Source organism: Leucopleurus acutus (assembly GCF_964270905.1).
Source record: "Leucopleurus acutus genome assembly, chromosome: 2".
NCBI classification, from domain to species: Eukaryota; Metazoa; Chordata; class Mammalia; order Artiodactyla; family Delphinidae; genus Leucopleurus; species Leucopleurus acutus.
The window spans coordinates 2,841,066-2,868,331 of NC_139143.1; the positions used below are offsets into that span (position 1 = coordinate 2,841,066).

Genomic DNA, 27,266 nt, shown 5'->3' on the forward strand with positions numbered 1-27,266 from the left:
GGAAAAATATGTCAAGATTAATTTGTAAAAGCTAATAAAACACTCAACATCAGACAAAGCTGATTTTAAGACGAAAGCATTAAAAAAAACGAGGAACATTATAGTAATATAAGAAATAACCCACCAAGAAGATACAACAAAGGTAACAAGAATAATATAAACAAATAGAACTTGGCACCTAACGGACCTGTATTTTTTTTTAGTACCTGTGCCACATTTAGATAAATTAACTAATATCAAATTATAAAGGACGTCCTAACGTATTTCAGTGAATCAACAACAACATGCATAACCTCATCACGCAATCAGTTAGAATCCAAAAATGAAAAGCTAGTCAAAATGTACCCCTTTCTTTGGAAATTTCAAAACCCACTATTAAATAAATCACGGATTAAAAAAACAGATCAGAATGGAGATCATGAAACACTTATAGCTCATAGGATTGTCCAGGTTGTGCACCACCCTAAGGGACACACTGACATAGACAATGGTGAGAACTGCGCCCCCTAGAGGTCGGCAGAGTCACCGCTGAGGCAGGTCTGCATGTCCCAGAAAAGCTTGCCCCATCAGACCTGCTGCAGATTCAGCTATGGCCATGTCAAGCAGCAACTTTCTAACACTGAGTGCACTCATGCAGAATAACTGAAAGGCACGGCTGAAAACAGATTCACAGAATATTCAACTCAAGAAGCTAGAATGAGAAGAACAAAACTGAAACCCCACGTGGCAGTCCTGAGTCCCAGTAAAGAAAAGAAGACAAAATAAAGAAAAACTAGATCCCTACCTCATACTATACGCAAAAATTAATTCTGGGTGTATTCAAAGATCTAAATGTGAAAATCAAGGTCTTAATATATTTGGAAAAAAGCTAAAGGAGAAGGAATTTTATGACCTCAAAGGTAGGGAAGGATTTCTTAAAAGAAGCTATAGAAAGCAAAAACCTTGTAGGAAAATATGAATGAATGTGGCTACTTCTGTGAAAGAAAAGATACATTAAAAGAGTGAAAGGAAAAGCCAGACTTATCTATGTATCTGTGTATTTGTGTATATATCTATATCTATATCTACATCTATATCTAAGAGTGCCCTTCAAATCAGTAAGGAAAGGCATACATCCCAATAGGCAAAGGACACGAACAGGTACCTTCAGAGAGACATGTAAAAAGATTCCTAATCTCACTTGTAATCAAAACGACAGAAATTCAGTCACAGTGTTGATGACGTGGAGAAATGGGAACTCTCAGTTTCTGTGGCTGGGAATGCAATTTGGTCCAGACATTCTGAGGAACAATGTGGCAGTTTCTAGAACTGAAAAGGATTCCCAGCCATATACGTCCAGGAAGACGTGTAGAAAACTGTTCCCTTAGCGTGGTTTGTAAGAAATAGCCACCACCTGGAGAATGAATCAATAGATTGCGGTACATTAAATAACGAAATCTATGGCCCAGTGAAAATGATGATCCAGGCTCTGGATTTATTAAGGACTCCTGATCTGCAAGAATCAAAATAGGAATCTGGGAAACAACATGGAGTGAAAAGGGAAAATGAAGATGTTTCTTCACCCTGAAAGCCTCAATTCTTTTGAAAGATAAGTTTCTGCAGCTACCCCTTTGAGTGAGGAAGTTTCTTGAAGTTATAAATAGAAACGATACTGTTACAGTATTCATGCCACCAATCCTTTTTGATATGGGTTCTTCTGGACAAATGCCAGAACATGTGGCTAACCAATTTGCCCTGTAATTTCTTGCAGCAAGCAATAAGGACAACTTTTTTTTTTTAAATTTTAAAAGAGATGGATAATTACTAAAACTCTATCCTGACTATGAGTATGAGGAATGTACTAAAGATTTTTATGATGAAAACTTTAATTTCGGTTATTCTTAAAATACTTTAAAACCTGCACACATTCGTCTTTTCATCTCTATTTCCTACTCTCCCACGCTACTCAGCTCAGTCCTTTGATTCTGAAGCTAGCCATGGTAGGAAAGGGAGAATCTGTTAATGACCCAGGCTCAGAATAGCTGATAAATTATAAGATTCTGTTTACCTTAAAGATTTGGAGGATAAGGATTTGGACACCAGATGCTTCTTCACATTAGAAAGAAAAGTCTGCATAGAATCAGCAAGTCAGCATACGAACCCTAAGTGCCCTGAAATTTCAGCAGTGCTTCTGACTTTGCATTGAGAAAACTCGCCATCCCATTCCTAAAACTGGTCAGTAGAAAGCAGCCCTGGGTGAAACCCCACGTGGCAGTCTTGAGCGGGTTGTTGGGGAGAGGGCTTGCTAGCCACGAAGATGGTAGGGTGGGTACTCCACCCTTTTTGTCGCAAGAAAGATGTGGAAGGATCAGATATCCTCCAGATTCCCGACTGGTCTATTTAGACGGGGTTATCACTATCCTAAATGACAAGCATTGGTATAGTGCCTTACGGTTTGTTTCCACACTTAATCACTGAGCACACTCGCTAAGTGAGTATTTTTTCTAACATGAAGTATATTTTCCAGGCATGGTGCTAAGTGCTAGAAACGCAGAAGGAAAAGAGGCCCGGCGTTCTATGCGCGGCACACAACACAATGACAACATACTGTGGTAGGTGGAGATTTCTGAAAGAAGCAACAGGAATTCAGAGGAAGAAGTGTGGATCTGTCCGTGAAGTGAGAGAAAGAAGACTTGTCAGAGAAGGTGATTTTCATCCGAGATGTGAAGGGTGACCCCCACACAAATACCTGACACACCCTGACGTCCGTGTTTTACAGTCGAGGGAGCAGGAGCTCCAGGGGGACTCACATCGTGAGGGATGCTGCCGACATCAGCTGGGGCTCCCCCCCACCCCTGCCCCAACCCATCCTGCTTCCAGGTGGGAGAACCCAGGACTCTGAACCAAAAATATTTAAAAACATGCGCAAGTTCATGTTTTCATTTTTCCCACTCCACTGAGTTTCTTGAGTTCGAAGCCAGCAATACTCGGGGTGTGGGGGGTATCTGATAATATTAGAATCACTATTAGTAATTGTTATTAATAAAGCATCCTATTATTTTAAAATATGGTCATTAAAGAACAAAGTTAATTTCTCTGAAAGGTTTTAGTTCTCAAATTTCAACACTTCCCTTGGAAGGAATAAGTTACCCAGGATTTTCATTCCAAAAGAAATAGTTTTCTTTCTCAAAGTGAAATCTTCCATTTTGTATACTGGAAGCTGTGATTTCTATTTAGCCATTAGAATTAGAGATTAAGTGTTAGTAAGTTTGAAAGAAGAATTTACAGCCTTTTTACGTAAAGTTAACTACAGAACACTGATAATTCTAGAAAATGGGAGGGAAACATTGAAGAATTTCCTGGGGAAAACATTCTCCAGGGAGCAGGTGGCAACCCAGCTATTCCACATTGCTACAATGTCATCATTATCGGGGCCCCAGCAGCCTACAAAGGGGACCGGCTGTTTACTGTGTGACTTTGGTCTGATTTGGGGATGTATGGTAGATGAACTAAAAGGAACTGGCTTCATCTCGCTTCCTCTGACATATTTCAAAATATCAAAGGTGATAATGGTACTTTGGGTTAGTAGATCAAAGATTTCAAACTATGTCTCGGTGCTGAATTAAGAGAGCAGTTTCCGCTGTCACAGGGAAGATCTTTTTCATAGAATCTGTACACCAGAGGTTATATTCAGGGAAGAGGAATTTCCCAATAAGGGGCCTTCACTTATATGACTTTTGCTGAATGTCAATAGAGAGGCTTTGGATAATAATTATTGGTACCATGGGCCAGGTGCTGTGCTAAGTTCATAATAATGACTGCATTTAACCCTCACAATAGTGCTTTTAGGGAGAACATTACTATTTCGATTTTACCGATGGGGAAACAGGAGAGCTAAGGTGCCTAGGTATCTGGATTCAAGCCTGCAGCCTTTCCCACCTTGGTAGTAATAAACTGGTTATGAACGCCTCCCCCTTCCCCTCTTCCAACGTCAGGACCCAAATCCTAAGACTTCCTTCCCAGTGGGTGTAGATGGATAACAACAGGTCTGGGATTAGAAAACCTAGCTGGGGTCATAGGCTCTCAGACTCTTGAGCTGTGTGGCCTTGGGTACGTCAGCCGCAGTCTCTGAACCTAGCCACGTTCTAAAATGACTCTAACTTGTTATGTTATATGTAAATAGTACTTTCTAAATAAAAAAGTTCTACACAGTAGTAGCAAGCATTGGAGGGAAGAGGGAGGGGGAGTTGTTTAATGCGGCGGTCCCCAACCTTTCTGGCACCAGGGACGGGTTTCGTGGAAGACAATTTTTCCACGGATGCGGCGGGGTGGGTAAGTTGGTGGTTCAGGTGGTAATGTGAGCGATGGGAAGGGCAGGTGAACCTTCACTCGCTCGCCGGCCGCTCACCTCCTGCTGTGTGGCCCGGTTCCTAACAGGTTTGGTCCTCAGCCCAGGGGTTGGGGACCCCTGGTTTAATGGGAACAGAGTTTCAATTTAGGAAATGAAAGATATTCTAGAGACGGATGGCGGTGATGGTTACAAAACAACGTGAATGTACTTAATGCCGCTGAACCGAACACTCAAAAATGGTTAAAATGGTAGGTTTCATGTTATGTCTATTTTACAATTTTAAAAAAATTTAAAATGAGAAAAAAAAATCTGTACCTTAAAAAAAATCCCGCAGAGATGATAGTAATACTAATATAATCACTATTTTCTCTTAGGACAAAGAGTAGAGAGAAAGGGTTATTTCAGGTGTGCTATCAGTGCTTATATATTACTGAGACAGGACAAAACTATACACACCTTGAATGTGCTCATTCCCCTCTAGGGACTAGGCAGAACTGTCCAAGCTGAGGTCAGTGTTGCCACTCTGGCCACACTACTGTCTTTATGGATGGCTCCCCCACCCCCCACCCCACTGCCCCCGACCCCGGGGCAAAGCTGGGGGAATCTAAGTGGGATGAATGTGCCGGGTGCCTTCTTCCAAAGCCGGGACACCCAGGACCTGGCATGCGCTGCAGAGCCCCCCAGAATGTAATAAAAGGCAACGAGCATTCCTTGCTTTCCTGAGAAATTACTTGTATGCATTACAATGATGACATTTTTAGATTTAGTGAAGAAATTTGGCCAAGAAATATCTTGATCTAATTTTGAAATAATGCAACAGCGGTAATTCAGTCAGTATTGAAATCCACGTCTGTGGCTCTTTTCCTGTGTGTGGAGTCCAAAACTTTCAGTTCAGACCTTGACCCTGTGGGACTACGCACGAGTCACTTGACCTCTGTTCAGCTCAATTTCCTCATCCAGGAGGGAGAAGTGGTTGGACTTGGCCACAGTGCGGGTTCTTTTCAGGGCTCGGGCCGAAGTTTCTGTGAAAAGTCCAGGTAGCTCAGGGTGTGGGGTGTGTGGGAGCAGTCCCGGAGGGGGCCCCCCAGCCGGCTTCCCAATTCCTCCTGCCTCTGATGGAGGTCAGATTCGGGCCATGGGAAGGTTGAGAAAGGCCTTTTCATTGACAAGACAGGACTGGTGAGACGGGCATGTGTGTGGCATATGCAGTGATTCAGAGGGAGGGAGAAAAAGGGAAGGAAGGAAGGAAGGAGGGAGGGAAGGAAGGAAGGAGAGAAGGAAGGAGGGAGGGAAGGAGGGAGGGAAGGAAGGAAGGAGGGAAGGAAGGAGGGAGGGAGGGAGGGAGGGAGGGAAGGAAGGAAGGAAGGAAGGAAGGAAGGAAGGAAGGAAGGAAGGAAGGAGGGAGGGAGGGAGGGAGGGAAGGGGGTGGCTGGGCAGCCACGACCGGTGCATCAGGCAGTGCAGTCCTGCATGTGCCTTTTCTGGAAGGGTGTCCGCAGCGTCCAGGTGAAGGTCTGTACCACGTGGGGAGCTTCCTTCTCTTTGGAAAGACTGTGCTGCCCGCTCAGATACCACCGAGTGCAATGGTTTTGCATATAGTAGGCACTCAGTATGTTTTGTCATTTAATGCTTCAAAGCAATGAAAGGCCTTTATCTTTTATATCTGCTCTTGGTTCCTGGCTTGAATTGGTCTGTCTTAACCAAATATTACCCAGAACTCAAGACTGGATTTTATCAGTCAACTAGAAAGAAGGCATACGAATGACTTGGCTGTGAGTCACGGATTGGCTCCATTCTAGAATGACCCTGAGGCCTGGGGGGTCCGGAGCTAACTCGTATGCAGGACCTGAACGGACCACGTTAACCAGCTAACCTCTTCTGAGTCAAGCTAGGACAGCCGCTTTACGTTGTTATTATTATTTTTTCTTTTTTCTTTTTGCGGTACGCGGGCCTCTCACTGCTGTGGCCTCTCCCGTTGCGGAGCACAGGCTCAGGACGCGCAGGCCCAGCGGCCATGGCTCACGGGCCCAGCTGCCCCGCGGCATGTGGGATCTTCCCGGACCGGGGCACGAACCCGCGTCCCCTGCATCGGCAGGCGGACTCTCAACCACTGCGCCACCAGGGAAGCCCCCACTTTACTTTTTACTTTTTTCTTTTGGCCGCGTGGCATGTGGGATCTTAGTTCCCTGACCAGGGATTGAACCCGCGCCCCCTGCATCGGAAGGGCAGAGTCTTAACCACTGGACCACTAGAGAAGTCCCTAAGACAGCCACTTTATTCTGGGATTTTAACAGAGCAGCTGGCAGTACTGAGGCAGGAAAAACATCAGGTAGTACATTCAGCATTCTCATTCACTCTCCTCGTAGGTTATTCCCAGTTTTCTAGGCCAATACAACTCTGAAAAATCATCTCACTTAATAGCAGTAGTTAGCAAAATGACGATATTAGTATGAACAACTGAAAAATAATAAATATCTTTAGGTATAAGCTATTCAGAAATATGCCTAAATAAATGCTATTTGGGCAATTATATTCTTGTGCCAGCAGATAACAAATGATAATCACTTCTTCCATGGCTGTAAATTCGTATCGATTCACTTCAAACTTAGAACTCCAAAATGAATGATATCTGGTCATTGCTAAACTGCTTTGCTCACTGAAAGAAAAAAAAAATCCACACAACACCTATTACACTGCATTTAATTAAGACAGGCATTAACTTTATGTGCCATTATTTGCTTCTGTGAAATCTCTATGGTGTAAATATTGAACGGCGGTATCCCTTGAATGCTAATCAATCCTTTCTGAATTTCAAATGATTACATAAATTTTAGGAAATGCTTATCTGCCAGCATTACCCTCTGCTACATATATATCAGCCAGGCATTAATATGGAGGTCAGTGTGGTTATTTGACAAGTGTCCAGTGAGTGGTTTTCTAAATTAGAGTATCATATACGGAAAGGGAAAAACCTAGATTGAATGCTAATTCTAAGAAGAACCCAGGGAGCTCTCTTTCGCTTATCTGTTTCATGAGGAACAATTTAACCAATGCACTTGGGTAAAGATGTGAGGGGAATGCATCCATCACTAGACTTTGCAGGCCAGTTGGTGACAGCGTGTGTGCGTGTGTGCGTGCACGTGTGAGGGTTTGCACGGTGAAGTATAGAAAGGCTACAATAAAGCAAATCTTGTGACCAGCCTCAGGAAGGACGATTACCACATCACGGGAAGGTTGGTTTTTGCTGTTTTCATCTTTTATGCAGATACTTTGTAAGCAGCGTTTTATGACACGCGGACGGTTGTGCTTGTTTCAGAATTGAATTGATACAGTATTCAGATATACATGGTGATGCACAAATACAAATGTTTGCTAGTGTTCCAGCCTCAGAAGCTTTTCCAGCGCTTCTGGAGGGAGGCTGTGAGCTGAGGATGGGAATGGGCCCTCAAACGCGTCCTGGCTTGGCCGTGGGTTTGCTCCACAGCGGTCCATACACTTTTCTGATTGACAAAGTGATCAGTTCATTTTGCTTTAGGCACTGCAAACACAGTGTTTAATCACTGTGATCCAATCTGTCTGTTGGATTTGGAAACCTCTTTCATGAACTGGATTTAACGTTGCAAAAAAGCAAAGGGGCATTCCAGTTTCCCTTTGCTACTGTTTTCTTAGATTTGTGTTTTCTTCCCCCCACTGCCCCCGTCCACCACCCCTTCCAACTCAACAGGGGCACACAGTTCGATGGCAAAAAACCCCTCAGACCCAACAAGTTGCTGGACCTCTTCTGGAGAGGTGGGCAAAACAAGTAGCCTCTTCCGTAACCCCTGGCACTCCCTTCTCCAAAAGCGCTTGTCGCTATTTCCAGGCTAGTCTAGAAGTGCCGGGGGACGGAGCACGGTGTCTCTACTGTGTCCACGTGTGCGCCCCTGCCAGGGATGCCCAGCTAGGGGAGGGCGGCTGGGGGAGGGTGGGGCGCCTGGGCACAGCCAGGGCAGAACAACCAGACCACCCCACAACTCGCCAATCGTCAGGGGAGACTGAGAACTGCTTCCTCCCCCCAGGAGGCGGGGACTTACACTGATGCTGTGCTGACCTCTGGACTGGGATTGGCAATTGGAATGCAGTTTAGCAAAGAGGTTACACCCTCCTCTGCCGCCCTCCTCAGGTCTGCAAACACCCAGGGGCAAGGGAGGAAGCGGGTGTGCAAGGTGGGTGAAGTCTTCTCTTATTATAGGAAAGCACGCGCCATCTGTGCTGGTAGCTTCAAGGTGGCCTTTCTCATCCAGCAGCAAAAGAACCGAGTCCTCCCTTAAGGGGGCCAGGATTGAACTGCTATGGTCTCCAGGCCGGTAACACAGGAGCCTTTTGTGTGCATACTTAAGGACGGAATGTTTGCTATTCCTGCAAGTCCTGTGGCCTCTGGTTAATGAGATGTGAGGGCAATAGCTGCTCTGCAATTCTTGGCCCGTTAGAAAGCCTTCATGTTTCAACTGAAACCTACAGATATAAATAATCTGGTCCTGCCAGTGATGAGAGTTCCCTTATGTGACAGAAGTTCTAAGCTCTGCACAGAGGCCCTGACTACATGTGGGTCACCTCCCTACTGGCATTTTGCTTGGCCTTCTGCTCTGTGGGGAGCTCTGTCAATGCGTCTTGGCCACGTTCTGACCTTGAAAGCCAGGAGGAGAAATGACATATGTAGGAAAAGAAAACAAAGATAGACCTTTATTTAAAGGCCCAAGCAGAAGAATTACTGGACAAAATTCAAACAAGCAAAAAATACCTATCCTATCAAAAACTAAGCCCTTTGGAAAACCAATGACTGAAAATACATTTCCTTAACCCAAAAGACTACGAACTTAATTAACATCCACATTCTCCAGCTAGAAAACACGGTGCACTTTTATTTACTACTAACAATGTCAACATCATATTGCAAGAGTCAGGGTGGACCCTTTAGCAAAGCGGAAAGTTGTACCTGAAGATAGGATTTACTAATTCTTCCCCTCCCCACCAAGGAGCTGCATGCCCTGAACCTCCCAGACACCTATGGTTCCTCTTTTTCTATTTCAGGGTTTCTAATGCCGAAGACCACCAAAAGGGGAAGCAGACAATGACCGTGAAGTTATTTACTTTGGCTAATTTTCTCCTTTGAACATCAGAGTTCAAATAGATAGAAAGTAGACATACAAGTAATGAAAGCTTATGGTCATGCCGCTTTCCTAATGCATAGTGAGTGGTCCAAAGAAAACGACGAACCTAAGAGGCGATAACAAAATCACAAGGAGGGATTCTCCGAGAGGGAGGTACCAAGGCTCTAAGGCAAATGCTTTCAACAAGCTTGCTGAAATCCTGAACCCAGAGTTCATACAGACATACAAACACACACATGCAAACAACTCACATTTAGAAACCAAGGGAAGTAAAAAGCTTCACAATTATTTAGTATATTCAGTAAAAATTGGAAATTCATGTAAAGCAGTTCCCTGCTTTTACCCAGGAGAGGCTGGTTTTCTTTTTGGTCCATATTCCTCAGATGATGGTCCCAATTCCCTACATCATTCTGTCTGTAGAGATGGTGCCTTAGGATGTAGGGAGCTTTTTAAAAATATTGATTGATGAGCTCATATGTCCCTGAAGAGGACAGTGTGCTGTAGCAGAGAAAACACGGACTGGAATTTGGGGTTGTTAGTTCCAGACCTGGCTCTGAGCCTAAAATGTTGGGGGTAAATCACCTAGTTTTTTTATTTCAAATGCAAAATGGAAGGGAGAGAGTAAATGATTTACCCGCTTGAAGTATTTTATTATTAACACTACAGAAGAAAAGCCTTCCTGCTCCCTCCTTCTGCAGCTCACTTTGATATCTGACCTGCTGAGTGTCACAATTCCAACAGAATCTAAATACCGATCATCGGTCCTTAATTATTTTATTCCCAAAGGGGAAGATTCTGTTTAGTCTCTACTTTCCTTATAAGAATTCCCTTCACAATGTGAACACATATCCTTATTTTCTAAAATTAAAAGATGTCAAATTGTCTAATACGTTTTATAGGATCTATTTTCTAGTCTCCCTTTCTTCAAATTTTGTGCATTCTTTTAAACTAATTTTTCCAGTTCCCATTACTTTTTTTTTTTAACCTAGAAGTTGGAAGGAAAAGCTTTCTTTCACTTATGAATGCAATAAATACTTCTTAAAAACCTACTATGTGTCAGAGGGTAGGCCAGGAGCAGAATGCAAACTGGTAATAGAAATAATGTAATTTTGCAACATGGATGGACCTAGAGATTATCCTACTAAGTGAAGTTAAATCAGACAGAGAAAGACAAATATCATATGATATCACTTATATGTGGAATCTAAAAAAAAATGATACAAATGAACTTACTTAAAAAACAGAAAAAGACTCACGGACAGAGAAAACAAACTTATGGTTACCAACGGGGAAAGGGGTGGGGAGGGATAAATTAGGAGTTTGGGATTAACATATAAGCACTACTATATATAAAATAGGTAACCAGGAAGGACCTACTGTATAGCACAGGGAACTATACTCAATATCTTGTAATAACCTATAATGGACAAAAATCTAAAAAAGAATACATACACACACACACACACACACGAAACTGAATCACTTTGCTGTATACCTGAAACACTGTCAACCAACTATACTTCAATTAAAAAAAAAAGAAAACAGCTGTTAGAGAGTTCTTTGGAAAAACTAGTCTCCGAAACTGACCTGCACTTGGATAGGACTTTGCAGCTTAACCACTTCCCATTACAGATCACAAGCTACTTTGGTAAAGGCTTTGCTTTGAGTTTAAAACTAAGTAAATCTAACCGAATCACTCCGCTGCACACCTGAAACTAACACAACCCTGGAAACCAACTAACTATGTTCCAATATAAAATAAACATTAAATAAAGTATCTGCTTAAAAGAAAACTAAGTAACTCTACTGATGCCTCTATTTTATCAGCAACATTTCCTAAGTCCCTCCGGTGTAGTGGGCAATGTGCTAGAAATCTGGGATGCAGAGAAACATAAAGGACAATTTCTAACCCCAATCTCCTTTTTACGCTGGGGAAATCCTCTCAAAGAGAATCAACAATCTCTCTAACTCAGCTGAGTATGAAAAAGTGCTTTCAGAAATACTGGCTGACCAGAGAAGAGAATAACTCACCACGAGTCAAGGGCACTCATCAGGGGAAACAGGATGCAATAGGCCTCCACTTTCTCCTGCCACCTGGGATCGAACGAGAGTCCGGCAGCGTCTAGCCACGGAGCCTCAAGGCTGAGGAAATCCCAAGCCGGAGTAACCTCTTAGCCGGCACGTTCTGGTCACTTGCTGCTCTGAGCACTTAGGCCACATGCGTATTCCTGATGGGCTTGACCATGGAATGACATCATTCAGGAAGCTGCAGTTAAAGACCAGGTGACTGCTCCCCAGCTCTGCATTTGTTTTCAGGAGATACAGTGAATGGGAATTCTACTGGTCTTTGGAATGCATGCGATATTGACAGTATTGGGGGATCACCCACACACCTCTTCCTCTATGAGATTTATTTCTGCCCTGGTTGGTGACAGCATATTTCATCAGTCACTTTGATTCCTTTTTAAAAGGTGGGAGTACAAACCAATAAATAAACAAAAATTTTATTTGGGCCTCTCTTGGGTCGTCAATATTAACTGGCCAACTTAGAATTATCTCCATGGATGCAAATTACCTCACAGTTAGGTGAGAAAAAGGGTCAGGGGGAGGGGGGAGTAATAGGATTTTAAGAAAACATTCCAACCAACGAAGACTGGGCCTCCAGAGTCTGCTATATCACACACAGAGGAATATCCTGGGAGATGGGCATTTTTCACTTTTTTCCCTTTTTTTTTCAACCAGCTTACCCAATTGATGTCTGCTCACGGGTACTATTTGAGGAGGAAAAAAATCAGGCAGCAGAGTGGAAGAATTTTGGTCAACTGTACATTTTACTTTTGTCCTGTCATTAAGCTTTTCATGAAATCAGGACCCAGCTTCAGTGAAGGATGAATTTTGGAAGGAAGGTGGTTGGACCTCAACTAATCAGCTGCCGTTCCTATAGAGTTTCCTATTCTGGTTGAAGCACCCAGGACCCCGAGACGCATCCCAGCTGTTTCCTCCGAACCCCATCACATCCCATGGTCTGCACCCTGTAACGTGTCCACACCCCATCTCACTCCTGTCTCCAAGGGCGTTAAAGCCACTCGGAACACAGTTTCTAGTCCCTTTTCCACACGACTACCAGGAAGGCAAATCAACTTCAGCGACGCACTTCATCCCCCTTTAAAGAATCCTGCCGTCTGTCTAGATTTTTTGCAGGATGAAGACCGTGGTACCCAGTTTTGGTCAGAGCTGTATCTCGGTGGCTGTTCACAGGAAGTGCTCAGTAACTGCGGAGTGTCTCTCACCTGCCTCTCCAGCACATCTGCCGTTTCCCTCAAGCCACGCTGGTCTCCCAAGAGTCCCGAGACCTTGAGCTCATCTTGACCTCTTGCCTCCATGCTTTTGCCCCAGGAATCCATGAGGCTTAGGAGACTGTACCTGCACGCACTCACACCTACTGTCTCACCACGTCCATCAGGAAACCCTGCTTCACCTTTCACCGAGAGCACACAGTCTCTCCCCACACAGCCCCTGGCCTTGGATCAGTCCACAGAAGCCTCGTTTTCCTCCAGGATCCCAGAGGCTCAAGGCTGGGCTGGGATCAGAACACAGCAGGTTTCAGACTCAGGGGCACAGACTCAGCTTTTGAGGGAGGCCCTGGTATGATTTCACTCCCATCACAGGTAAAACAGGCTTTTGGAGGCTGGCCTGGGTACCCAAAGGTTAATTATCCACATCCCTCAATGAAGTTCTTGTCCCGCAAAGATTGATTATTCATTGTTTCTATGGGGGAGAAAAGCTTTCCATTCTCAAATTGGAAACCACCTGAACTTTACTGCCAGTTACTTTATTCTTGCTTCTTTAAAAATAAACTCTTTGGGCTTCCCTGGTGGCGAAGTGGTTGAGAGTCCACGTGCCGATGCAGGGGACACGGGTTCGTGCCCCGGTCCGGGAAGACCCCACATGCTGCGGAGCGGCTGGGCCTGTGAGCCATGGCCACTGAGCCTGTGCTCCACGGCGGGAGAGGCCACAGCAGTGAGAGGCCCGCGTACCGCAAAAAAATAATAATAAAAAATAAACTCTTGGCCAAACCTGATTTACCTCTGATCGATCGGAAAGCCATGCTGTCCTTTCCTCCTTAAACAACAAACAGACATAGTTTTAAGGGACATTCAACTAGTTATTCCCTGGTGCCCAGGATCCTGAAACAGTTAACACCCTTATTAAAACCAGAGAGTTCTGTGTGGTTGAGGTTCTGGTAAACACACGACCCAACTGTTCAGGAAGATGATCTGTGAGGTTCGAGTGCTGAGAGCACTTCAGGAACACCCCAACCCCATCCTGACTACCCATCCCTAGTGTTTGGCAGAGATATAATAATTTTGAAAAATAATGAAGAAACGATAAAAGGGATGAAAGCTAAACACGGCTGATGGTTAATCTCTACATCTTCCAATGTCATGCAGTTCTTCAACTAATTTAAAATACCACTGAAGTGAGATGAATCTCTTTAAATATTTTATCAACAAGACGCTATAAGATTTCTTACACACACATTACCACACTTTTCATTTAATTACTGATCAAACGTACGAGTTGAAAAGACGAAGATCTTGCCATAAACCAGAATAATTTGTGAGATGACAGCAAGCAGGCCTATGCTATCTTCCTCTTGATTTTAAAAAAAACTGTTCTTGAGTAAAACACGTAGACTTAGTTAAATAGAACTTTCCTATTTCTTGTGGTTAATACAGAAACCATACAGGACCCAGTGCTGGCATGGTAAACCTTTGAACACTACATCTATGAAATTCTGTTGTCTTTTTAAATTTTCAGTAACATTTCTTTTTGCTATATTTATCACATTTTCCAAAATATGAAAATGTTCCTTTCCTTTTAAATGTTGACTACATGTGAAAAATTAACTCTGGTTCTATTACTTCAAACTATCCCTTTATTAGCAACAGTTGTGCAGTGCTGTCAAGAGGCATTTTAAAACGAAAGTACCAAATTTGGAGTGCAGACACATCTGTTTTACTTTGCAGTATGTTTTATTGTTTTATTTCTAAGGATATGAATTCACAACTATCTTATAACTGAAGACTAAAGAAAAAACATATGTTGGTAAATCTGATTTCTGCATTTTTTTCATTCAGGGGGAGTTGCCCCCCTCAGCTGTCTGCCGATAAGTAATAAACGGACTTGGCAAAAAGTTTATTTAAGTTGGCTTTATTAAGCCAACAAAATACAGAAATCAAGTACGGGACAGGCAGAAAACTCTGTTCCTTTGAAGTCGCTAAAAATCCATCTCCTTAATCCTTTTTTTATTCCAAGCAGTGGTAATTTTTCTCAACTGACTCACTGGGAGCCTTGATTTAGCTAATCTGTGTTGCTTAGTTATCTTTCTTCTCCAAAGCTTTCCTAAAGAAGCATCCTTTCCCCCTGACAACCGTCATCTTTTATGCTTGCATAGTGGTGCATCTGGTTATAAACATTCTCTAGTTAATCCTGATAGAGATTTAGGAAACAGGTTTTTAATGACCAACCATATTTTACAAGAACAAGAACAGCAGTAGCTTGCAAGCTGAAACAAAGGGTGCAGAGAAACGACCGACAGCAGAAAGGTGGCCAAAATGTGACACCTTGCGTCTTTCCTAACCCTCTGTCGTGGCGTCGCCCACTCATTATACCCATCAGGCAAGAACACTCAGGACTCCAGTCACAACTCCTTCCCCGTACGCCATACCACCCACTACAGGGCTACGACTCGGCCAGGAACACACACAGGAAAACATAACTGAGCTGGAAGATTTCACGATTAGAAAAGAAGGTCATTATCTTGCAAGAACAAAAACACGGATGGACCTCAAGACACTTGAAGGTCAGTATCATTTAGTCATTTTTATGAGGAAAGGATTCCTTACCTAAACTAAAGAGCACCAAGAATTTCAGACACACGAACTCTCGTTGGTCAAACTGTAGAGAACGAAGCTTTGCCACCAGCTCCTGTGCGTGACTCATGAGGTTGTTGAGTGTGGCCCCCGCTTGTGAGGCTATGATGGAATAGTCCACCTGCAAGACAGGATCAGTTTAGGGGGTTTTCAGAACCGGAAATTCTATATTTATGTATTATTTACATTAAAATGGATATATGTCTACACACATATATTAAAAATATGTATACATATATATTTCCCTTGAGACTTTTAAGCACTGTGGGTAAAATCAGGTTGCAGTATAGATTCATAACACAGGGGACTTTCCCCACGAAAACAGTTTGAGACACATTCTATTATTATAAACTGTATCATAATCATCCTGATCCACCTAATCATTTTGATAAGCCTTGTAGGAAGCAGGTCTTGACTGCCTCAATGGTACACGCAGATACCTTTATCTTTTTTCCTACTGCGAAGTGACGTCATCACCTAAGATGAAAATTGTTAGCTCATGAGTACGTTTAGAGAAAAATATACTGTCCATAAAAAGTGAATCCAGGGTGGCATTCTATAGGCACATGAAGTTGATTAACGAGGCAAGTGAAGGCAGAGATATGTTTCTAATTTTATTAAGAGACTTCATTTTAAAGTAATCATTGCTCAAGACTGCATGCTTATGGATGATGAGAGAATCACATTTAGATTACTCTTTGATTTGCTGTTTCCTCAAAAGCTACAAAGACTAGCTACTTGCCTATGATTGTCAATACATTTCTCTCTAATGACAGCAGTGATCTTATTTATGAGAAGAATAATTTCTTGATTCAGACAACAAAAAAGGTGTATTTCCCTCTTCATTGAAACAAACAAACAAGAAAAGGGGCTGCAATGCATCCATCTCAGATTATTCACGGGGACACTGAAAGTTCAATTTACAATAATAAGTTAAAATGTAGAGGTGGCTATCAATGGCAGAACTGGCTCTGCGGCTGCAATTACAGCATAATGGGAAAGCCCAGTTGGTACCTGACGCTCCCAGCCTTTTTTTTTTTTTTTTCTTTTACTGGCGAGCTCTCAGGCAACCAGATACTCTTTTAGGTGCATTTAATATTTGCAGCGGCAGCAAATTTGTCTGGGAGGCAAGCCCTCATCTGCCACTCACCCGGAGCAGACTGTATTAAATTTTTATATTTATTGACATTTCATTACCATAATTGACTGCACTTGCTTCTCTAGGAGAAGGCACAGGGCTGCCTCCTAAGCAGGAGAATGAGTCCCTTGAGGAGAATTTGCAATTAAAAACAAGGAAGGATGGATTTTTTTTTTATTGTGTAAATATGATGAGTTGAATTTTCAGCTTTAACTTGAGAATACTGGGTGTACAGAAACCTTTTTTTGAGAGTGAGAAAAATTATGAGTCAGTGGAAAGACGGCCCCCCCAGAGGTGTCAATCAGTTTATAGAGCGTCAACTGCACGTGAAAAAGCCCCAGTCTGTACGTGTCCTGGGGAGGCCCCCGCATCACCACCGCACTGTCCTACTCGCCTGGTCCAGGTGCCCGCATCTCCCCACTAAATTCAAACATCAACTGTCCTAAGCGTGCCTGTGGTTTCTGTTGCAGATTGTGTGAAAGGAAGGGCCAGCACATAGACAGCCTGAACCATGAGCCGGAAGCAGAGGATGTCACGGACCACGTGAGGGTCACCTGCCTGGCACTCCCAGGGATGTCCCAACCATCACTGTACCAGCTCTCTTACAGGAGAACTTTCTACTCCAAGGATGTTCTTCTTACTTAACAGGGGTGGCTGAGCTCTGAGTCCCTTAGAAGCCGTACATGGTCTAACTACTCCACAGGATAGTAATATAAATCCTATAGGGGCAACTGGGGTAGAATTGGGAATGGCAGACAGGGCCAGAGGTAGAGGAAACCTGGGACAAGACAGGAGAGGGTGTGGGCCAGTGAAGCCACTGACGAAGCAAGAGCCTTGGGTAGTCACAAGAAGTGTCCATCTTTCGTGCCCCCATCTCTCAGTGAGGCACTTGAGCTGGATAATAGTAAGGTGACACCCACTTCCATTGTTATCAAGAAATGAGAGTAGTTGGGACAACACTGCCAACTTAAGCTTGGAATCAATTGCTGAGAGCATCGTTGGTGTAGCTTAGAATGTACATAACACTTGTTTTTTTTTTTTGGCTTCAGCGTGTGGCACGCGGGATCTCAGTTCCCGGACCAGGGATCAAACCTGCACCCCCTGTCGTGGAAGCGTGGAGTCCTAACCACTGGACCGCCAGGGAAGTCCATGTACGTAACACATTTTCATAAAAATCACTAGTGGATCCCTAAACCAGGAAGGTGTACTACTAAAATAAGCCAGAAATATGTTGGTATTAATTGATCTTTTATTATTAAGATGGGGTTAATTCAATTTTGCTATGTCTGTGGTTCTAACAGGTAGGCAGTAAGTTCAAATACTAGACCTTCACAGTTGCAAATGTAGTACATTGTAACTGAAAGGACTCGAAATAATTAATTTTTTTTAAAATATGGGTTAATTAAAATTTGCTATGTGTGTAACCTGAACAGGTATGAAATAAGTTCAACTATTAGAACTTCATACTTGGAAAATAACACGCTCTAATGGAAAGGGACTGAAATGGTTTCACAGGATTCTGTACTTAGTGAGAAGGACTTCAGGAAATCAATTGTGACGCCAACAACTTTACTGCTATACATTTATTTACACGCTAATTTGAAAGCCCAAACATGCTTATGAAATGGGGGCTCTGATGACATTTCTTTCAAGGATAATTTATCAAATTGCGTGGCTCTGAAGGAGGGGCAGTGATTTATTCCTGAAACAGCGCCCAGATCGGCAACTTCCTGACATTTTATTACAAACATAATTATATTTTCATTGTTGAATGCGGAGTTTGCCCTCATTTCAGGAGCAGCTGGCCTTGTCTTTCATGTACTTAGTAAAATTAATTTATCGCTCTCTTACGTGGAATCTTTGTGCCATTCAATTCAACAGAGATATTGAAGAAATACTATAAGCGGATATCCCCTTCGGATAAATTTCGCTCGTCATGAAGGTAGCAACAGTTGTAGCTAAATTGCTTTTAGTTCTAATAGCTGCAATTTTTGATGACTTGTATGTTGTAAGATGCCTGTCTTTTTAATACGATACACAATAATAGAAGGTAATGAATAAGGTGCCGGTAGTCCTTTCCCTTAGGAAAATCTTACAGCGGCTGTTAATTAGCTATAATATGCAAATACTGAAATGTGATGGCACACCAAAATCCTCCACTGTTGTTTTATATGTACACATACAGCTATATGTCTTGTGTGCGCGTATTTTTAAAATACTGGATAGAAACGAATTCTCGTCATAGTGATAAAATGCTCAATATTTGGAACTGATTTGGCAGTGCTTAACGTCACTGACAATCATGACTTCCTTTTGGCTCAACGAGGTTATTTAATGTACACTTATAGAAGCCAGACTGAAAGACAGAACTAACATAGCTAACTTAAGGGTTAAGTAAGAAATTCCGTGGTGTTGGCAAAACGCAAAGTCGCAATAATTGATACTAAGGACCAGAAATGCCATCTACTCCTTGACTGTTCTTGGTTTGGAAGACCAGAGAAAGAAATGCACTTTCTCTACTTTTCACATGGTAATTACCTTTTACCCAGGGGCAGCACTTAAGGCAAAATGAAACACGGAATAAGGAGCATCTCTAAAGAGCAGGAACGGAAGTGCTCTGCGAAATAATGACACAAACCCATTTAATTTCTGGAACTCAGAGGATGAAATCAAATTAATTTGTGGGCTGAGTCTGGTTCTTCTAATGCAGCTCCCAGTCGGGTTTCGGAGGGAGGGGGTTGGGAGTCAGACCCGTGATTCAAACTCTGAAAATGGGTACACGTCTCCCAAAGACCTGAGCCACGGGATGAGAAGACTCAACAAAAATTCACGAGATCAGGAAGTCAGCCCACTGGGGCTTGATTCTGGAAAGCCTCGCTCATGAATAGTGCAGAAAGCACAGACCAGACAGCGATGAGACTGATCCAATCTGCAAAAACTCCGAAAGAATGCTTTCCTTGAATTTGCTTGGCAACATGTGATTTATTTATAATTCAGCAAATGATGTGGAGACAGCCTTTCATTTTCAAATATGCACTGCTGGGGTTTCACAGCACATAAACATTTATGGCCGATGTAGAAGATCACAGTGCCCGAGTCCCGAGTCCCGAAGCACCGTTCAACGCATGCCTGGAACAGCCCAATGGAGTAAACACATCTCTGCATTCCTTGCATCCATTTTAATAACACACCAGCTATAAAACGGGGACTAAGAAATGGGAGGGACAGGGCTTCCCTGGTGGCGCAGTGGTTGAGTGTCGGCCTGCCGATGCAGGGGACGCGGGTTCGTGCCCCGGTCCGGAAAGATCCCACGTGCCGCGGAGCGGCTGGGCCCGTGAGCCATAGCCGCTGAGCCTGCGCGTCCGGCGCCTGTGCTCCGCAGCGGGAGAGGCCACAGCGGTGAGAGGCCCGCTTACCGCAAAAAAAAAAAAAAAAAAAAAAAAAAAACAGAAATGGGAGGGACAGGCCAAAATCCTGTAAAGTTGGAATTAGGCCCATTAAGTAGACTTTCTCTTCCCCCAGGTGCCCAGAAGGTCAAATGTCTCTCTTCCTTCAAACCTTTGCTCAAATCTCACCTTCTCAATAAGGCTCAACCAACCAGTCCTATTAACACTGCAACCCAAGGGTCACTCAGCAACACAACCACAGATGTACGTTGATTCTCCTTTACACAACAGTTCCTTTTTTAAAAAAAATTCAATAGCACTTTGACCTCTAACATTTATTAGGATTATTGATTATTGTCAGTTTCTCCTGTGACAGTGTTAAGCTCCGTAATGGCTGGACCCTGTAGGACGCTCAGGAAATATTTGTTGACTGAACAAGTATCTATTCAGAAAGGAGCGCCGGACCTCACTGTCATTTCCTCTTTCCACCTTCCTTTTCAATAATGACTGGTTCTTACTAACACTCCCTTCCCTTCTCACTTGCTTGCCATTAGGCCAAATATTTAGGTGATTGATCTATGAATCGGTCTCTTCCACCAACATGATTCCAAAATAGTGAGGATTCCACCATTTCTAAGGTTTTTTTTTAAAAGGCAGACAAACAAGTGTGGTAGATTCATGCAGAAGCTTGAGAAAAAAACCCTAGGTACTAACCATTAATTTTGATTTAGCAATTGTTCTGACCCTTCAAAGCACAACTTTCAATCCCAGAAGCGTGGAAGCGGCAGGCTGTGATCACGCCAGCTTTTACAAGTTTCATCCAAGCAGGAACGGAACACACCACATCAGCTTTTCTAAATTATTTGCAGCCAACGTCCCTTTCAAAGCACAAAAGTGCTCCTGACCTAGTTAAATTCCTGCCATCTTGAACGTGCTTAATAAAAAGACACTTTTTTTTTTGGTGTCTACACTCACCTGTTGCCCAGTAACCAGAAAGATGGATCCTTCCTTTCCGTGAACCACTTGTCGGTAAATGTGGTCGAGAATTAAGAGCTCACTCCAGCAGTTCTGAAGCAGCTTCATTTGGTCATCGACCTGTAAAAGAAATAGAAAAAAATGACACTGTAACTCAGTATTTTTTTTTTTTTTGCATGATTTTTTACCTGAGAACCCACTATAAGCAAGGAAGGACCACCGAAGCACAGATGCTCAGAATTTCCATCCTTCCTCCTGAAAATCATTCTTTTCATTTGGACAAATACTTTTTAGGCCACATATAAATACTTCAACTAAATATTTATAATCAATGAGCTGCTAGGAAAAGGTACTCTATTAGATGGGTCTATCATTAGATCTATTAGCATTTGCTTGTGGGAGGTCCAGGCGCCTCAGACTGTCCTCAGTGGACCCCATTAGAATGACCCCAAATAGGGCTTCCCTGGTGGTGCAGTGGTTGGGAGTCCGCCTGCCGATGCAGGGGACACGGGTTCGTGCCCCGGTCCGGGAGGATCCCACATGCCGCGGAGCGGCTGGGCCCGTGAGCCGTGGCCGCTGAGCCTGCGCGTCCGGAGCCTGTGCTCCGCAACGGGAGAGGCCACACAGTGAGAGGCCCCCCAAAAAGAAAAAGAATGACCCCAAATGGCCCAGGCTTGTGTAGAGGTTAATACATTGAGCCCAAGCTGAAACAGGATATGGATATTAGCAAGCCACCGAACTGTGAGGATTTATATGAGAGGCAATCGGCAGGACAGCCCAAATGACTTTTGAATTTAGAGGCACACGGCCGTTGTTTGTCATCAGTGTTCACCCAAAGTCCACGTTGTGCTAGGCTTTGACTAGAACAATCACCACGCTTGGTCTCGATGTCCACCTGCACCTGCTCTATGATTTGGACAATTTTCCCACAAACCCCCTCCACTTCAGTTTCCACATCTGAAAAATGGGCCGAGCACAGTACCCCCCTCACAGGATGGCAGTGGGGAGTAAAACGAAGAGGAATGCATCACGGTGAGTATTTTATCCACATGGTGTCGCCCCGCCCAGGGGACCGCATTCTTTAATGACAGTAGCATACCCATTTCAGGCACAGGCCACGTATCCACGGTCAAACGTGGAGGGCATGTTGATCCATTTCCATGGCTATTTGTGACGTTTCTTTTCATTTCGTAATACGTACCAGCCAAAAGTCTTGGTGTGCCCCAATACATCACACATTTATACCAACAACACCTGATATTTAGATGTCAGGTAACAGTTTTGAAGAGTTTTGCATATTGTTTTAGATTTAATTCAGAGAACCTGCCTGTGGAGTTAGCAGAACCGGCATCATTTTCTTCAATTTACATTATGAGAAAATATGGTCTCAGAGACCTATTAACTGGTGCACCTAGAGGATTCTCTTTCTCTCTCTCAAGCTCTAGGATGTCTCCAAATTACACGGAGAGGTGACAGACTCACAGACATAAGAAACAAACTTATGGTTACCAAAAGGGAAGCAGAGAGTTGTGGGGATAAATTAGGAGTACGGGACTAACAAATATACACTAAATAAAATAAACAGGCAACAAGGATTTACTGTAATAACACAGGGAACAATCAATATTCAGTATCTTGTAATAACCTATAATGGAAAGTAATCTGAAAAAAATATATATATAACTGAATTACTTTGCTGTACACCTGAAACTAACACAATATTGTAAATCAACTATACCCGTATTTTTTAAAAAAAGAAAAAGAGGTGTTAGAATTTTCTAAACTGAATTAACTTAACTCACTTATAACAAATTCATCTTTAAGCAGATATTTAATAAGATTCTGGACGGTTGGGTGATTCTTAGGAAGTTTCCACTCATATATTACCAGTGATAGGAGCTTAGGGATGACTATTTCCATGAGTCTAGAAAACAAGACAGTACTGAACTTAGACTAAAGCAAGGGTTCGAGGTACAATTGTGCACTTTCCAGCTCTGAGAGCTTGGCCAAGCCACTCAGTTCTCTAAGCCTCATCTTCCCACCTAAAAATACAAGAGATAGTTTTTGTCTTGAGGATGGAATGAATAAAGTGTGAAACGATACACTAATGAAGAAACAATGCCAAACACAAGGCTCCCGGTTGGAAGACCATATTGATCCTGTTGAGAAGGAAAAAAGGTAACTGCAGAGACTGAAGCTACAGTCAGGCTCTGTGATCAGGAAAAGACATCCCCAAACATCTCCGTCAGAAAGGATTTGTTCTGACCAAAAGAATTTCACTCATTAAGTGAATAGATGTTCAGAGCCATTTAATGTTGAGTCTAAGTGCTGGGTCTGGGGTATAATGGTGAACAAGGTAGAAGCAGTCCGTACCTTGTGGAAATTACTCTCCTAGGGGAGAACGCTCACCAACACAGGTGAGTGGGTTGGTGACAGAGGGAGCTAGCTCATCCTTCTTCAGAGGAATAGCTCCAGTGTTGTGTGTACACGTCAGGCTGTGGCAGCAGCTGGAGACCCACCTTGCTGCTCTCTGCACACAGCTCACACTAGAAGCTGCAGCTAAATGTCCGAACAACATCGGTGTCCTCACGCCCAGCAGTTTTCAGGGACCGTCCCTCTCAGATGCTCGGGGCAACTTCAGAACCAACTGCACTTGGTTCTACTGGGTTTACTACACTTCATTCCAGCTCATACCCTATCAGCGTCTTATTTCAAATTTATCAGTCCACGGCGGCAATTCAGTTCCCCTGCACATTTTCTTCTGTGATGTGAAGCTTTAGTTATTAGTTTAGCACCCTTTCCAGGGAAGCTGAAAATACTACACCTTGAGATCGTTTCCCCGGAAACAGTTATGATACCCAAAGGTTGCCAAGAATTGGGGAATAACCTCGAAGCGTGTTTCAAGACATCTGGACGGGATTCCAGCTTAAGAACCTATTTACATGGCAGGCAGATTTATAATTCCCATCTTGCAGGTGGAAACATGAAAAAGCTAAGAGATGATCTTCTGGCCATGTATGAGAGGAGAAAAGGTGGGGTGACCATTAAAAGCAGCTTGTCTCCTGGAGCCATCACATTGAGGGGCTTTTCCTCCTCATGTGCATGTGGTGGTCCCTGTCCTTGGTATATAACACGAGAGGAATACTTATGGCAACAGTTTGCCAGCATCAAAGCCTGTTCAAGTTGTAAGATAAGAAACCTCACTCTCCCTGGCCTTCTTTTCTTTTGTGATCAGGATACACTTCCAAATAAGGATATATTTGTGTGTCACGCTCAGAAAAAGAGTGGAGTGTATCATTTTCAGACCTTATTCCTAACTGTGTGTGTGTGTGTGTGTGTGTGTGTGTGTGTGTGTGTGTGTGTGGAGATGGACTGGCTTTGAAAATCTGTATTTCCTGGGTCCTCTGCTGCTTCTGAAGTTGCAGGAATAGATGAAATTGAGCATGTCTATTTCCCATAACTAGCACTTCATTTTTGGTTTTGTATATTGTGCCGTTCATGTCATCATTTCTTCCGTTTCCACCGAGTACTGTTAAGTGCTTGTTTATCTGTATCACTCCATGAGGCCGGGGCAGCCTGGAAGCTGCAGCTCCCGGGGTGGGGGTGGGGGGGGCGTCCAGTGCAGCCCCAGCTTGTGAAATAAATGAAGGAACACGTGACTGACCGTGGTGCCGTCACTCCTGCAAGTGTCTGCTTTTGGCCGGTGTCTCTGGTACATGGACAACAACAGCAAAAGTGACTCCTTCAGGGCTCGTGGAGGGAAGGGTCATCTTCACCCGGTGATGAACACACGGGTGACCCTCCCCACACAGGCCAGCAGGTCTGGACCCACCGCTGGCCCTCGGTAAAGACTTCTCGACTGATTGTAATTTTAACACCCCTCTCGGGTAATTGATTCCTTGTTTTAAGGCGCTCTGAGGAGGTTTTCCAGGCTGACATTCCATTTCAATATTTCCATAATTGATTATGTGATATTTTATGTTATCTTGAAATGGGAGAGTATGCAGTTTCACGGGGCTTTGGGTGACATAGTTTTTATGCAGCTCTATGAATGAAAGGACAAGGCAAATATGATGACCGACTTGTTCCTTATCTCCAGATAAGAGACGTTGGCAATTTTGAAGATAATTTCTCTTTAGGAAGGAGTGTTATAGGTGATATGGTGGAGGGGGTGGGGAGAAGAGGAGAAAAATAATCTACTACTTTTGAGTAAATTTCCGGGTATGAATGCTGTCAACAAACAACTTCAGGTGGCATTTGGGGAGCCCAGACAGGGGACTGAGGGAGTGTAATCTCCATGACATATCAAAACCTCTCACTAGTTGGTAATACCCCCGGTACAATCCTGCGTTATCAGCTGTAATAAAAAGAAGGGCTTATCTCAGAACCCTAGTCACTCATCAGAAAAGACTCACGCTGGTATTACAGATGAGCGTGTGAGGGAACACAGGCCTCATATTGTTGCGAACACACCTTCCCACAACCCAGGACGTTAATCATTAGAAAGCTGTGCTTTCTCGTAAGAGGAGTGAATTTGGCAAACAATTAGAAGAAGAAAAATGTGTAGATCTTTCTCAAGCCCAGGTTGAACTTATCAGACCCTTTTTGTTGCCCCCTCAAATTTACCTTTGCACAGTCTGGCCACTGAACGGTTATTCCACTTTCCCTCTTGCAGGGGCATTTATTTGAAAATCGACATCGTGAATCACTGTGGTTAAGCTTTAAGAAAGATATGTTTAGCAAAACATTCAACTGACATGGGTTGGTAATTTAAAGTGGACACGAATCCATTTCTAATTTCGGATCATTAAATCTGGTGTGTGCCAGGCCTTGTGCTAGAAAGTTGGGGGAAAACAGAGGTGGCCAGGACACAATCCCTGCCTTTAAGAAAGGCACACTCCGGGCTTCCTTGGTGGCACAGTGGTTGACAGTCCGCCTGCCGATGCAGGGGACGCCAGTTCGTGCCCCGGTCCGGGAGGATCCCACGTGCCACGGAGCGGCTGGGCCCGTGAGCCATGGCCGCTGAGCCTGCGCGTCCGGAGCCTGTGCTCCGCAACGGTGGAGGCCACAACAGCGAGAGGCCCGCGTACCGCAAAAAATAAATAAATAAAAATAGAATAAAGTAAGAGAAAGTCATACTCCAAGGAGAGGAGACAGGAGTGTACATCCATTATAAAAACCCCATGTGCACTAGAAGCTGGGGGTCACTTCACCCTGCTTCGTTTCTTGGGGAGACTTCCAGGGGGTCACAGAAGCTTCTGAGAAGGGTACGTTTAAGCAGGTCTTAATGTCGTAGAACCACTTAATAAACTTTTTTTTTTCTCAGTAGCTCCTGTTAAAACAATGCTTGGAACAAAGTATTTTAAAAAAACGTGAAGATTCTTCAGAACCATTACAAATAACATCCAGCTATTATTTCTGGACAAAAGAAAACAATCCTCGCAGGTGGACCTCCACTTCCTTATACTTTCTTTTGTGACAATGATGACATTTATAAGGGTATAGTCAGAAGCAGGGAGAGAAAAATCAAAACCCAGACAAATCAGCATCAACTTAGCAACTCCTAATGAGAACCTACTTTGGTCAAGAAAGACACACAACTGCTTGACTCCTTTACTGGCTTTATAAACAACACTGATGATTATCTGCAACCTCTGTAATAAACTGCTACAAAGTCCAAGAAAAAATGATTTCACACTAACAATGATTAAACAAGCACTAAGAACAATACTGTACAAGGGAAATAACAGCCTAACTCCCCTGTCAATTGTTGCAAAACCCAACAGATTTATGAGCAGTTCTTCCCGGCTCAGAGACAACTGAAGTGATTCCTGTGTATTTATTTGTTAATTGCGGGCTTCGGTCCAGAGTACAAAGACCTGCCTGGCAACACTTAGCCAGGGACTCAGCTCTTCTTGCCCCTTCTCCGTTTCTCCAGTGGACCAACAAAGGATTTTCTTCTCCCTCTGGGATCGACACTCTCTTCCAGGTGAGGGAAGCAGGAGGCAGAGAGGTCTAACTGCAGGGTACCTGCGCTGTGTTTCCACTCCCACCAACTCCCTCCCATCTACGTCACGACCAAGAGTCCATGGAAATTAGGACCCCGTGAGTCCACGGTCTTCTCCATCTAGTTGTAATTCATCACATACACTGTCACTAGAACGATCTATTTCGGTCAGGCTACTCCTCTGGACACAAACCTCATCCGTATTCCCTAGATTTCCCTCCGAAGACCTCTCCCAAAGCAAACCTCCCTGACCAGTGTGTGGGGGTCAGACACCGATCAGTGTGCCCACTGGCCCATCATCCAGGAACTGAGGAGGTCGAGTGGCTGCCCTACAGCTGATAGCC

General features: G+C 43.6%; 1 protein-coding gene across 3 annotated transcripts in view; it reads right to left on the reverse strand.

The window, feature by feature from the left end:
- Positions 1-27,266, reverse strand: part of NR5A2 (nuclear receptor subfamily 5 group A member 2) — a 128,517-nt gene that overhangs the window by 33,484 nt on the left and 67,767 nt on the right. For all 3 annotated transcript variants that reach the window (XM_082833062.1, XM_082833064.1, XM_082833063.1), the window contains exons 5-6: positions 20,916-21,035; positions 15,390-15,537 (exon numbers count right to left, since the gene is read on the reverse strand). In XM_082833062.1, coding sequence (XP_082689188.1) covers positions 15,390-15,537; positions 20,916-21,035 — 268 coding nt within the window. The remainder of the gene's footprint in view (positions 1-15,389; positions 15,538-20,915; positions 21,036-27,266) is intronic.